The 13,890-nt window shown below is 45.0% G+C and overlaps 1 protein-coding gene across 3 annotated transcripts in view; it reads right to left on the bottom strand.

Annotated features, from left to right (window-relative positions):
- ARID1A (AT-rich interaction domain 1A) overlaps nt 1-13,890 on the bottom strand; it is a 69,803-nt gene that overhangs the window by 29,000 nt on the left and 26,913 nt on the right. For all 3 annotated transcript variants that reach the window (XM_059138352.1, XM_059138353.1, XM_059138354.1), the window contains 2 exons: nt 12,940-13,392; nt 11,587-11,694 (listed from right to left, as the gene is read on the bottom strand). In XM_059138352.1, the coding sequence (XP_058994335.1) occupies nt 11,587-11,694; nt 12,940-13,392 (561 nt within the window). The remainder of the gene's footprint in view (nt 1-11,586; nt 11,695-12,939; nt 13,393-13,890) is intronic.

The following is a 13,890-nucleotide window of genomic DNA, read 5'->3' as shown; positions in this document are numbered from 1 at the left end:
AGGTTCCTCATATGTAAGGTTAGGGAGTAAGAGGAAGGGGTGTCATGTTTGTGTTAGTGTAGTGAACTTTCTGTGGACCAGCTCATGCTGTCTCCATTCTACTCTTTTTTTTTTTTTTTTTTTTTTAAGATTTTATTTATTTATTTGATAGGAAGAGAGATCACAAGTAGGCAGAGAGGCAGGCAGAGAGCAGGGAAGAAAGCTCCCCGCTGAGCAGAGAGCCCATTGTGGGGGCTTGATCCCAGGACCCTGAGATCATGACCTGGGCTGAAGGCAGAGGCTTTTTTTTTTTTTTTTTTTAAAGATTTTATTTATTCATTTGACAGAGATCACAAGTAGGCAGAGAGGCAGGCAGAGAGAGAGAGGGGAAACAGACTCCCCGCTGAGCAGAGAGCACAATGCGGTGCTTGATCCCAGGACCCTGGGATCACGATCTGAGCTGAAGGCAGAGGCTTAACCCACTGAGCCACCCAGGCACTTCCATGCTACTCTTTTCTTAATTGTAGGGGTTAAAAAGCTAAAAACCATGTTTCCCAAAACCCCTGTGAATGAGTTTAGATGTAATTCAGGTTCTACTAATTAGGAGCAAACTCAAGATTAGATCAAAGTATGGCAGAGACCATATTTCTGTCTCCTTCATTTGTTCCTGCAACAGCATTTTGGCTTCCTCTTCCAGTAAACTGGGTGCTGGTTCTGGTGGCAGCAGCTGCTCCTTCTTGACTCTAGCTTACGCATCCCTGGACAGCAGATGTAGAGCAATTAATATAATATGATAGTGGTTTAAAGGTAGGAGTTTCCCAGGTGGGTGAAATCTAGTTTTAGGTCCTGCTCCTGAAGGACAAGCCTAGAGCATGCTTCCTCAATCTTTCTAGCAATTCTGTAAGCCCAAATCCCTATACTAAATCCCTCTCTATTCAACATACCTAGGCCTACGGTTCACTGTAGAAACCACTCCATCTGACGGGATTATCAGATGATCCGAAAAGAATAGTTGTGAAGGAAGAAGGGAGAACAGAGTTATTCACAAGGCATGCTCTCTGCCAAGTCGGCATCTTCTTGGGAAAAACGGGCAAGACGGAGGAGTTTTAGAACTTTAAAATACATTTGTCCAGAACAAGCTCCTTTACTTCTTCCCTTTTTTACAACCTCCCTGTACTTTCTCCCTCCCACTCTAATGCCAGAGTGGGGGTGGGGGGCTGCTGAACTGCTCACTCGGGACAGAAGGCTGAGTCAGCACATGCTTTCTTTCCATCTCTATACTCTCTGCAAGCTTTTACTCTGCTGAGGATAGCACTACCTGCCCAACCCCGTGTAAGTGTTCTCCAGACTTTAGGGAGGACTGGGCTAGACAGGGTACCAAGTATCTTCCACAGTGGCGAGAAACACGTTTATAAGCTCCAGGTGATAGAGCAGCAATCCTGACAGCCCCCAGCAGCTGGGGAGTGAAGACAGGTTTAACTGCCAAAGATCCCAGCTCGTCTTCTTAGAGCAATTTCTGGTCTAAGCAACGAGCCACCAGCTTCCTATAGCAGGACTGGGGACAACCTGAAGAACAAGTTTGAATCCAAGGGGTATGGTTTGCTTGGTGGGAAGGAGGTACTTCCTGCCAGCCCTCAGAAGGGCAAACTCACCCCAGGGGCCATCACACCAGAAGTGAGGCTCAGTTCGTTTTCAGAGTGAAGTTGTTCTGAAGAAAACAAAAGGTTCTAGCAAGAGGAATCTGTGTGAGACACACAGGCAGGAAGCAGAGCTGAGCCACCAGTGACTGGAATAGAAACAGGAAATGGGCCCAGGAACAAGCATACAGTAGTGCAGAGCGAGCCGCACAGGCTCCAGCAGGCACCAGGCAGTATTAGGGCCCGGCAGCGTGACTAAGATGGAGAAGTGGATTGGCCAGCCCTGCCCGAGAACCAGCCGGAGAACCAGCGTTTGAGAGAAGGGACGGCTATTTGCACAAAGCACATGCTGCTCTGAGTAGTCTGGGCAGATCTGACAGAGGGGGTGGGGATTTCCTTTCTGAGACTTTTTGAGAGCACCTGGGCTACAATTCAAGGGGAACAAGCACAGATACACAGTTAGATATAAAGAAAACAGGTCACCAACCTCAGAAAGGCCCAGGTTCTCTGAGTACCAAAATTGCCAGTGGCATTTTTGTTATTAGCCCCTTGAAAATAAGCCATCAAAAAAGCCTAGGCAAAAACTGTTGGCCTGTTTCCTTTTACCATGAAATGTGACAAAAGGCAACACAGTGTAAAATTTAAGTCCTTCAAGCATTTCAATTTTTTAAGCCTTCAGAGGATTTCTGTCACTTCCCCCAGTAAATCTAAACAAGAAGCAGGCCGCGAAGCTCAGGTGGGCAGCAAGAACCTGGACTGCTCAGCACAGGTTTCCCGAGTAGTCAGTTGCCTGGCCCAGGTGTTGGATGTGGACCCAATGCCCACGCAGAGGCGCCCGCATGATGCCAGGCCAACAGGAAGAAACTGGGGGAGTCCCAGAGAAAGTATTTCAGCTGGGTTTTGAAGCCAAAGCAGGAGTTTTGCTGGACATTAACAGAGCGGGAAGGTGGATGGGCAGACATCTTCAGTATGAAGACAATGGCAGGAAGGACTGGGTGCTGTGAGGAGCTTGAGGCACGCCCGAGTGGCTGGAGCTGAGGCTGCACAGGTCTGCTGGGAGCTGCAGGTGGTCCCACAAAGGGGTCTGGGCTGTAGGCATGGGGAACCAGGGCCCTCCAAAGTACCACAAAACAAATGGTGGTGGTCTCCCCCTCCAATGCCCCCCACGCAGAGTATTTAAATGTTACTAGACACAGTCAGTAAAACTCATTGTATTCCAAAGTCCCCAGCTTGATATTCATCTGAAAATTTTACTCTCCGTTCTCAGGGTCTAACTCCTTGCTTCTAAACCATTAGATAAATGAATCACCTGGGGATCTTGTTAACACTGCTGTATTCAATAAAGCTGGGTAGGACCTGAGAACCTGTGGGTTTTTTTTTTTTTAAAGATTTTAATTAATTAATTTATTTAATAAAGAGAGATAGAGAGACAGTGAGAGAGGGAGAGGGAGAGGGAGAAGCAGGCTTCTTGCCAAGCAGGGAGTTTGACACAGGGCTCGATCCCAGGACTCTGGGATCACGACCTGAGCAAAAGGCAGATGCCCAAGTCTGAGCCACTCGGGTGCCCCAGAACCTGCATTTCTAAGACAATTCTCAGGTGATGTCTGTGCTGCTAGATAATGGACCACATTTTTTCAGTAACAAGGCTCTACCTGATTAACATTAGCCTTAATCAGGACACTGTGCTCTAAGAAGAAAGGCACAGAATAGCACGTGCTCCTGTCCAATTCAGGGGGAACCAAACTCTAGTCAGCTTTCCACTTTTTGAGGGGATTCCCTAGTTGGTTAGTTCCTCTAGCAGACCTGCCCTATGGACTTGGACATGTTCCCTCTCCCACCCTTCCCTGTACCACACCACAGCTGCCCTTTTCACAACTCATCTGTGCCTCCCTGACAAGAGGCCTGAGAAGGGATGCCTGAGTGGCTCAGTCAGTTAAGTGGCTGCCTTCAGCTCAGGTCATGATCCTAGGGTCCTGGGATCGAGTCCCACATGGGGCTCCTTTCTCGACAGGGAGCCTGCTTCTGCCTCTGGCTGCCTGTGCTCTCTCTCTCTCTGACAAATAAATTAAATATTTAAAAAAAAAAAAAAAAAAAAAGGTGGCCTGAGAAAACAAAAGTGAAATGGAAATCCTTTCAGGACAAGTCTGGTAAATATTAAATGGCAAAGGGGTTGAGGCTTTTGGCTAAACCTGAATAGAGGATCAGATTGTCTTTTGCTGGGTGGGATGCTATGGAAATATTTCATCTGAAATATCAGAGATAGAGACTGGATTCAAATCCTGATTCTGACCCTTAGTTTCTTCTAATATAAAAAAGGAGTGGTTACTCAGTTCATTTGAATTCCCGCTCTTCTAGGAGGACTGGTGTTGCCTGTAAGCTCCCTTCTTGGCCTTATTCCTGCCCTCTTAAGATTTGGATTCTACAGGAACAACATAGTTCCCTCCCATTTCCTTTTTCCAGATCACTATAACCCAAGCTCTCTGAGTATGAAAATACCACAGTAGTAAAACACGAGTGCTAACAGCTACAGTTTTATTAAGTGAAATCTAAAGATGGGCTTGGAAATGCAAGTGATTTAAAAGGAAAAAAACAAAAAACTACAGATGATTTAATAGAGATTAAAAATCCTAATCCTATTCTCCACCTCATTCCCAGCATCAGTAACTTCCACGCCTACCTCACTAGAAGAAACAAGTATGATCCAGCTCTTCAACGGCAGCCTCTCAGACTTTTCCAGTCAAGGGTACAGTGTCCTTTGTGAGCTAACCCAGTGAGTGCCCTTGATTCCTTTCTTTCACAACTCCTGAAAGATAAGTCTGTTTATACCCTCCTAATATTCTGCCAGCATCGTCACCCTTCAATCTATCTGCATTATACACATGCGGGTCTTCAGATGAAGCAGAGGAATGCGGGCTGATTCAGCTGCCCCTTCCTTTCAATGCCTTTCAAGAATGCTCTTTACTTTTACGCCTTTCCCTTGTTCATTTCCTTTCCTCCAGCCCTCAGACATCAGGTCCTCTCCATACGTAAAAAGGAACCCCATAACGGGTTTCCTGACAAATCCAACTTCATATTCTCTGAACTATAAATGTGATGTGGACCATCCCCTGCCCCCCTACCCTGGGCTTCCATAAATAGACACAACCCTTCCTGGTCCTCCTCCAAGCTGACCAGCAATCTGCTGGGCGCTCCTACCTGGTGACCACAGACACTGTCCAGGACTCCTACTGGCTCCTCCCTCCATAAGCCAGTGCCTCGGAGGCCTCCTTCATTCTGCGGGTTAAGGATGAATCACTCCACAGACTGCTCTATGCTCTCTGACTTGACACACACTCAGCTCTTACCCAAGGTGCAGTCTCCTGTCTCCAACTAGCAGCTAAGCATTTGTTTTTAAACATTCCACTACACGGAACTTAGCTGTTCCCCAAAATGAGTTTTCCTATTAACCTTTCTATTTCTGTCAATGAGATCTCTTTCTCCCCACCCCTCTTCAAGATCATTACATTTTTCTACCCGCTTTCTCCCAGTTCTACAGAATACTTCCTGCATAGCTCAGAACCAGGACTAGCTGGCTATGCAAACGGGACAGAGGGTGCACAACTCCAAACCTCTCACCAGAATTATTTCAACTTCTCTCCTTACTTCCAGGCTCTCCCCTTTTCAAACCACTTTATACATGAATGGATTTTTTGTAACATTAATTTTATCATGTTACTGGACAGCCTATCTGCAGGACTCTAAGATCAAATTCAAATGGCTTACTTGGCCCACCAGGGCCCTAACACCTATAATCCAGCCTATCCTCTAGAAGCCTGATCCTGACCAGTCCCCCAGTATCATCTATAATATACCACACCTCCACCTGGCCTGTGCTCAGGCTATACTTTTCCTTCCCAACCACCCAAATATGTCCGTATCTAGGTCATTCTAAAACTTCTGCCATGTTTTTCCTCAACTGTTTAGACATAAATGATCACTGTCTTCCCCAAACTAGGAAAGCACCCATTGTAACATTCAGGCATACATTCTTCTGTTTTACTATATAAACAAAGAAGAATACTTGAGGGCAGCAACGAAGTGATATTCAAATCACAGTCTACCTCAGAAATCATCAAAGTCTAACCCTTGTCTAATGCCTGTCTGCCTTCCATAGAATATCACAACAAACAGTGTACTAGCTTTCACTGGAGGGATGGGAAACTTTTTTATTTTTAATATTTTATTTATTTATTTGACAGAGATCACAAGTAGGCAGAGAGACAGGCAGAGAGAGAGAAGGAAGCAGGCTCCCCGAGGAGCAGAGAGCCAGATGTGGGACTCAATCCCAGTACCCTGGGATCATTACCTCAGCCAAAGGCAGAGAGAGGCTTTAACCCACTGAGCCACCCAGGCGCCCCCCCCCCAGTTTTGTTTTGTTTTTTAAAATATCCTTATCCTCCAGATCACAAAAGAACTTGTGTCACACTTGGGCGTAAACCCATAGGCAACAGGTAGCCAGGTTTTTAAAGCAGTAATGTTCACTTGCAAGAATTTTTTTTTTAAAGATCTATTTATTTATTTGAGAGTCAGAGAAAGAGACATAAGCAGACTCCCCACCGAGTGGGGAACCTGACAACGATGCAGGGCTCAATCCCAGATCCCTGAGATCATGACCTGACCCAAAACCAAGAGTCAGACATTTACTCGACTGGGTCACCCAGGTGCCCCCGGATTTGATTTTTTAAGATGAGTACTCCGGTGATTATGGTGAGGACAGACTTGGAAGGAAAAGGAATTAAACAGCCAGGGGGGGCAAGACACTAGGTAGGAGGTAACAGGGTCCTTTTAAGGAAAACAAAACAAAACAAAACAAAACAAAAAAACAGCAATGGGTAGGACAGGGGGAACCAGATTCAAAACTGTATCTGAGGTAGACTGGGATTTGGTGACCAACTTCTGGAAGGAATCCAGTGAGTGCCACAGAGAGAACCCCCAGGGTGGTACTGCAGTCAAAGGCTGCCCTACCCAGGAAGAGACTACACTGGGGCCATGGCTGCAGGCAGTCTGTTTTGCCCCAGTTTCTTTTCCTTCTACCATTTTCAAGCCATGGTCTTCCCTCCAGATCACCAAGAGTTACACTACAGTGTAAGTCACCACTGTTAATTCAGTTACCACTGTGGCTTCCTAGTCTTGTGATTTCTTTTCTTCCCTTGTTAAAGGACTACTACTACCTAAACCCACTGTTATTCAAATATGGTTTTTGGAACTTTAGCACCAAGTGAGTGCTTGCTAGAAATGCAAATTCTTACTCCCACCTACTGAAATGGAATCTCTCTGGGTAGAGGTCAGTAATCCGTGTTTTAATTAATCTCCAGATGATTCTCACTGCATGTTGAAGTTTGGAGAAGCACTGATCTAGTTAACCTTTCCAGATCTGGGCTTTCAATCTTGTATCTATTTTCTACCACTGAATGGAAACTCTATCCCAAGTACACTTTCAGACTATAATGTAAATTTACAAATGCGCCCCAGTAAGAAAAAAATTGGGAAGCATTCATTATTCTAGGGAAACCACATACACTTGAGTGAATCATTTAAACAGAACCTTTTAAAGATGCAACTCCAAGTCATTCCCTGAAATAATTATAATCAAAAGTCAGATACTAATTTTCAGATGAGACCCTTAAAGATTTTGCCCCAAACTAAAGGAAATTAAAGACTAATGAAACACCTAGAGGTTTGCTTACCCATCCCTTACAAAGACCTTCTTACCGTAAGGTGAAGTAGTAGCTATTTTACAAGATAAACCACAAACCCTAACTTCACTTCTTCCTAAAAACACTGTCAGGAAGCACAAATAAATTAATTTGTCCTCTAAAATGGAGTTTAGGCCTTCCCATAAAGGCTGTGATACTTGTCTTTCCCTCACCGTGAAAACAACAATCTTACAGATGGTCAAGCTGTCCCCTGTCAGACATACACTTTCTGAATGAACAATGTAATACATACTGCTCAGGTTCATTCGTTCCCTGAATTGGCGCCTACTTTATGCCAGGCACTATGATGGCCATGAGCAAGACAGAGACCGTCAGCCCTCACTGAGCTTGTGTCAAGTAAGTAATTGAAATTACACTTGAGATAAATACTGACAAAAAACACGGGTGTTAAGACAGTCTATTTTAGCAAAGGAACCTGACACAGTTTGGATTAGTGGATCTCTACCAGGGCTACAAATCAGAATCACCAGGGACAGCTGGTCAACTGCTGTCAACCCCAAACAAGTCAGAACTCTGTGAACCCCAGCCACTGGTTTTTAAAGATTATTCACTCCCCAGATAATTCTAACACGTAGCCAAGGTAGAGAACCACTGGTCTGGGGCATCATGTGATAGATGTTAGGGGCACACAGGCCAGTAACACAGTGCCTGCTCTCCAGAAGCCTACCATCAAGTGACAGAGACCCAAGTGTTCAAGTATCAGCAAATTGCTCTGGTGACCTAAAGCAAAGAAACCTCAGATACAGGATAGTGTTTCTCCTGGTGGAAGGATGGGGAAGTGATCCCAGAGGACCATATAAGGTGCTTTTACCTATGTTAGCAAGGGTGCTCGCTTCGGCAGCACATATACCTATGTTAGCAAGGTTTGATTTTTTTTTTTTAAGATTTTATTTTTCTTTATTTGACAGAGAGAGACACAGCGAGAGAGGGAACACAAGATGGGGGAGTGGGAGAGGAAGAAGCAGGCTCCCTGCTGAGCAAGGAGCCTGATGTGGGGCTCGAGCCCAGGACCCTGAGATCACGACCTGAGCTGAAGGCAGACGCTTAATGAACTCAACCACCCAGGCATCCTGCAAGGTTTGATTTCTAAAGGTGGGTCATCAGGCCCTGAATCATTCTTTATACCTTTTTAAAAAAAAAAAAAAAAAAAAAGATTTTATTTATTTGACAGAGAGATCATAAGAAGACAGAGAAGCAGGCAGGGGGGGCGGGGGAAGCAGGTTCCCCACTGAGCAGAGAGCCTGATGCCGGGCTCGATCCCAGGACACTGAGATCATGACCCAAGCCAAAGGCAGAGGCTTAACCCACTGAGCCACCCAGGTGGCACCCCTCTTTATACCTTTTAATACATCTTAAATATTGCAGTTTTTTTGTTTTTTAAATAAAAACTGACTTTAGTCAGTGAGGGCATCATAGAAGTTATTTAAGCTGAGTTTTGACATTTGATTAGGAAGAAGTTTTCTGAAGAAATAATCTTGAAGATGTAGCCTGAAATATGACTAGAGGAGTTAGGAGGAAATGTGTCTCAGTCAAAGGGAAGGGTCTGTGCAGAGGTGTGGAAGCAGAATGAAGCATGGAGCCTTACAAAACTGAGACAAAGTCAGTAACAAGGCAAAGGGCAAAACAGGATGAAGTGCAGGTTCTCAAAGTGCCATCCCTAGCCTACAGCATCTACAGCATCAGCGGCATCAAGGAATTTGTTTCAAATGCAAAGTCTCAGGCCTCATTCCAGACCTAAATCAGAAGCAGGGGGCGGCCTACATAATATTAAGGATTTTGGAATTTATTCTAAGATTAATGAAAAACAATTGAGAGATTATAAACAGAGGGACAACATAATCAGGATAATAGCAGCTAAATGGTTTGGCATTAACAGCAGAGCAAAAACTCCTCAAAATCTAATTTTTGTAATAATCAGGATCAGAAACCATGAGTCTTTACATCAAGGGTCACAATCATAACGCCTTTAGGGCTATGTGGTAAGGTGAATGAGCAAAGAGGAGGACGTGGAGAACTGGAGAGGCTGCCCTCCAGTCAGCCCAGCTTCCGTTCTGGAGCCCAGCACCAAGAGGCGCCTCACAAACACCTGCTGAGAGAAGGAGCACAGCGGCAAACCTCGGGATCCCTTGACACAACTGCTTCGGGAAAGAGTGGGCCCCTTCTAGGGAATCCTGACTTCTCCTTTCTTCAAATATGACCGTTTCCCAGCCTGGCTAGGCAAATCTGGCATCAAACCAAAATTTCAAAGAATAACCACCTTTTGTTTCTTAGTCCAAATAGCAGAGGGATAAAAAGCAATTCAACAAACAAGATGCCAATAACCCAGCCAACTCACCTCCCACATAGAGCTTCTACCACAGAGCAAATGACCCATTTGGATGAATCTATAGGAGAAGCCTGAACTTGGGAAGGCTCCTTGTGATAGGCTGCCCAGGAACAATCCTCTCCTGGGCCCACAAAGCTGCCAGTGCCCTCACTTCAGCAGGTCAAATCAGAAGCTCTGAATGTGATGGTACAAGGCTCTCAACCCTGTTTGTACACTAGGCTTCTCAGGACTGAAAAATGACACAGTTCCGCTAGAAGATTACCAGGAGCAAGCAGAAACTTTCTGCTTTTCGCGGAGCGACTTAAAGCAATGGCAAAAATCCACTGATTCGGTTTCTTGCCACAGTAGCACCTCACTCAGATTCGGTCAGCTACAAACCACAGATGAGGAGGGAGTAGGTACACACTTCTGACTCAACCAGGTTAAAAAACACATTCCAGTGAGGTCTGGGATGCAGAAAAGGATTGCAATAGTCCTTAATGAAAAGGGAACAAAGAGGGATTGCCTTATTCAGACACATCCTCACCCAATTCCTCAACTGAGAAAGTCCACAGTCTTGGGGCCCACGTGACAGTGGCTATGCCTGTGGCCCGGGATGCCTGCACAATAGGTACCGAGGGAATCCGAGACCTTGCCCCACGCAGGTTATGGCTCAGAGATCTTCAGGGGAAGCCAGGGGAGGCTTCATGATGAAGAGAGTTCCTGCCTCCTACTTATTCCTTAAAGATCCAGAGACCATTTTCTCCCAAGTCAGAAAAACTGAAGAGGTAGGCTTCAAATCGGAGTAGAATCAAAATTTCTAAAGACGTTTTTTTATCTAGACATGTGTGGCTGAATTTCTATTTACTAACCGAAGCAGGATTTATAATGGAGGGTTTGTCTACCAATGGTCTTACTAGATTTTAGAGCAGCCCATTTTATTCCTGTGCCCAGCAGATTAACTTTCAGAACCTATGTGACTGGCCTGCACATAGTACCAGAGCTAAGACGAGGGGTAAGTGTTCCCAGAACCAGTCTACTTTTAACTAGTTGGTGCAGTCTCTCAGGTATCAAGTAGAGTCCCTACGTCCTCTGAGATGATAATGAGACTCTCTGACATTTAGGGAGTGCCCACAATGCCTGAGCACTCTACTTTAACCTATCTCATGTTAGCAACCACTCCATGATAGGATCATTTCACAGATGCAAAAACGAAGGCAGGAGAAGGTTAAGTGACTTGCCCAAGGGTACAGAGTTAGTGGCTGAGTCAAAATGCAGATCCAGGAGCTCTGGCTCTTGAGCCCGAGCTCTTCATCAGCAGACTGTACTGCCTTTCTCAGGATACAATCAGTTCATCCATAAACAGCAATCAAGCATCTGGGAACCAAGCACTCTACTAGACAAAAGCACCTATTCATACAAAACAACCAGAAAAACTGCTTTTACTCAGCCCATGCTCAAAGGGACCATCCAAGCTAAATGCACCCCAGCTCGTACTTCCTAGCTAAATACTAAGACAAAAACCTAAAAATTAAACCCTCAAAAATAAGGTCAAAACAACCCTGAAACCTCTCTCAACTTTGACAGAGAGTGAACAGTGTTTCCAATATCTTCATCTTCTCTGTCCCTTACCTGGTTCATGCCTCAGGGCCCAAGATTTTAAAAAAACAAAAAACACAAAACCAGAAAACTCTAAATAGAGATCACCAAACCTATTCCCCAGGCAGCCAGCCAAAACAGATATTCCACAAGATCAGACCATAAATTCCTACTTAGAATTTTCAACCTGAATTCAAGGAATAGCTAATTGTTTATTTAGGTCATACCACCAAAACATCCAACCAGAAACTAGTTTTCTTTGCTTTCTTCTCTGCCCCATCATCTGTTAGAGGTTGGCAAGAATACTCACAGGCAAGCTTGAGGGTCTTGACTGAAGACTCAGGTTCATATCTTCTTGCCCTCCCTTACTGGAGGGGGCTGAGGATGCCTGAGACCCAAATGAATCTTGAGATAACTCCTAAAATAAGAAAAACAAAATGCTGTGAAGGCCTGGTATTGGTAAACCAGGCAAGCTTGCTTCACGGTGAAAGGGCTACGGAAGTGTCTCACAGAGGGCAGGCGGGACCAAGACTGCCCAACTACCCATGATATTCTCTGAAGGCAGAAAAATATAAGGTGTGGCTCTTAAGACAGGAAGGTCAGCGAGCACCAGGTAATATATGGAAGGGTTCAATAACTACACTGTACACTTGAAACTAATATGACACTGTACGTAAACTAACTGGAATTAAAATAAAAACTTAAAAAAATAAAGTTAGTTTAATTAGAAGGAAAAAAAGAATGTCAACAGTGCATTTAAGACTCTGAACCGCACTGCTGACCATTTATCGGCACAGACAGCTATTCCTTGGAGTTAAACGCTGAAGTACAGCTAACTACAAGGTTTTTTATAATCTATCAAGGAATGAAACCAATTAATTAAAAAAAACTCACGCTAGAAACTCTACAATAAAACAAGTACTGCTTCCTTCAAAATGAAACTGCCTTGGGATGAGATATTTATTCCAATACTGCCATCAATGCACAGAATCTTTAGTGGACCTGTCATCTGGTCACAGCTCCTCTTTTTTGCTCTTAAAATAATAAAGCCCGAATTGTTATTTTTAGGCTTTATCACCTACCTTGCTCACAGACATGGCTACAAAGGAATTTTAGCTATTTCCTAAAATCAAATCCACCTTCAACAAATCAAACTTGCCACCACTGAGACTGTTCTAAAGAATGTTCTAAGAATGTGCAGCTCCGATGGCAACTTCACATGAAGGGGTCCAAACTATCCTAAGCAATGGCAGAATGTAACGGCGCTGGAATGAACGTACAGTACAGCCTCCCAAAGGCTTTTGGGACTTTTCAAAAAGAACCAAACTCACCTGGATGCTCAGTTCTGAATGCTCGTTTATAAAAACAAAAACAAAAACAAAAACAAAACAAAACCAGTCCCATTATTTTTAATTTCTTATCAGTCTATGCAACTTCCCATTGCCCTATTTCTTCATCAGTAAGAAGAGCCACAGGTTTTTATGGAGTTAAGAAGGTTATGCCTTTATTAGTTCAAGCAATCCAGTTAACATGTTTACCCAGAGTTTAATTGGTTTTTAAGTGCACATGAGAGAATAATTTGTATGGCAAAGTTCTCCTGACACCAAGCCCCAAGCTGTCTGTGGTCACACGGAGGCAAGGGCGAGAGGCAGGGGCACCTTACCTGTGGTGGAGGGAAGCGCTGCTGGGAATAGGCAGTTTGCTGCGACTGCTGAGACTGGGGCTGAGGGTACGCAGCCTGCTGGGAGAGCGTCGAGGAGGCTGGCTGCTGAGGTTGCTGCTGCTGGTAGGGAGACTGTGCCTGTGGCTGTGAGTAAGGGGGCTGGCTCTGTGGGTGCTGCTGGGTGGTGGACTGCTGGGAGGGGTATGGAGTCGGGGACTGCTGATGTGGAGGCTGGGATGGCTGCTGGGAGTAGGGAGGCTGGGAAGCCTGGAGCTGTGGTGGCTGAGATTGCGGCGGCTGCTGATAGGAAGGCTGGGCGTGAGGATTCTGGGACGGTGGCTGCTGGGAGTATGGTGGCTGCTGCTGCTGGGGGTGAGGACTTTGCTGGTTGTAATATGGAGTCTGGCCCTGCTGACCATACCCACTGGGGCCTTGTTGTCCATAAGGAGGAATCTGTAGGAAAGGAAAGGATACTTTTAGCATAGACTCTTCTGGATGAAGAAAGGTATTCTATCTGACTACCGCTTGAGGATGGGTATAGGAAGTAGGCAAGCCCAGCCTCCCACTTAGAAGGCCCATGGTTTTTCCTACCAGCCCTCTCTAAACAGAGCCAGAAGGACAGCCCAGCTGGGTTACTAGTTGGTTTGTTTACAAGTGGATTGCATTTGTCTACAGAAAATTGACACTAATATCTGGGCAACTTTTAAGAGTTCGAGCGCAGCCGTTTTCATCAGTGAACCTCTTCTTTATCACAACCTAAACTGTTTTGTAAGTGCTAGGAATCTGTATCCTCGCCACAACGAATGGTCAGCAGCAGCCTGGCTCAGCTGACTAAAAACGCCGGGTTTAATACCCCAGACAGTGTGCAAATCATTAAGCTACTCTGGTTCTCTTTTTCATTCAGTCTTCATTCAAAAAATATATAAGAGCCTACTTGCTTGATTGTACCAG

The sequence above is a fragment of the Mustela lutreola genome, chromosome 10, assembly GCF_030435805.1.
Source record: "Mustela lutreola isolate mMusLut2 chromosome 10, mMusLut2.pri, whole genome shotgun sequence".
In the NCBI taxonomy this organism is placed as follows: Eukaryota; Metazoa; Chordata; class Mammalia; order Carnivora; family Mustelidae; genus Mustela; species Mustela lutreola.
Note: the sequence above shows the minus strand (reverse complement) of the source record. Positions and strands in the feature narration are given on the sequence as shown.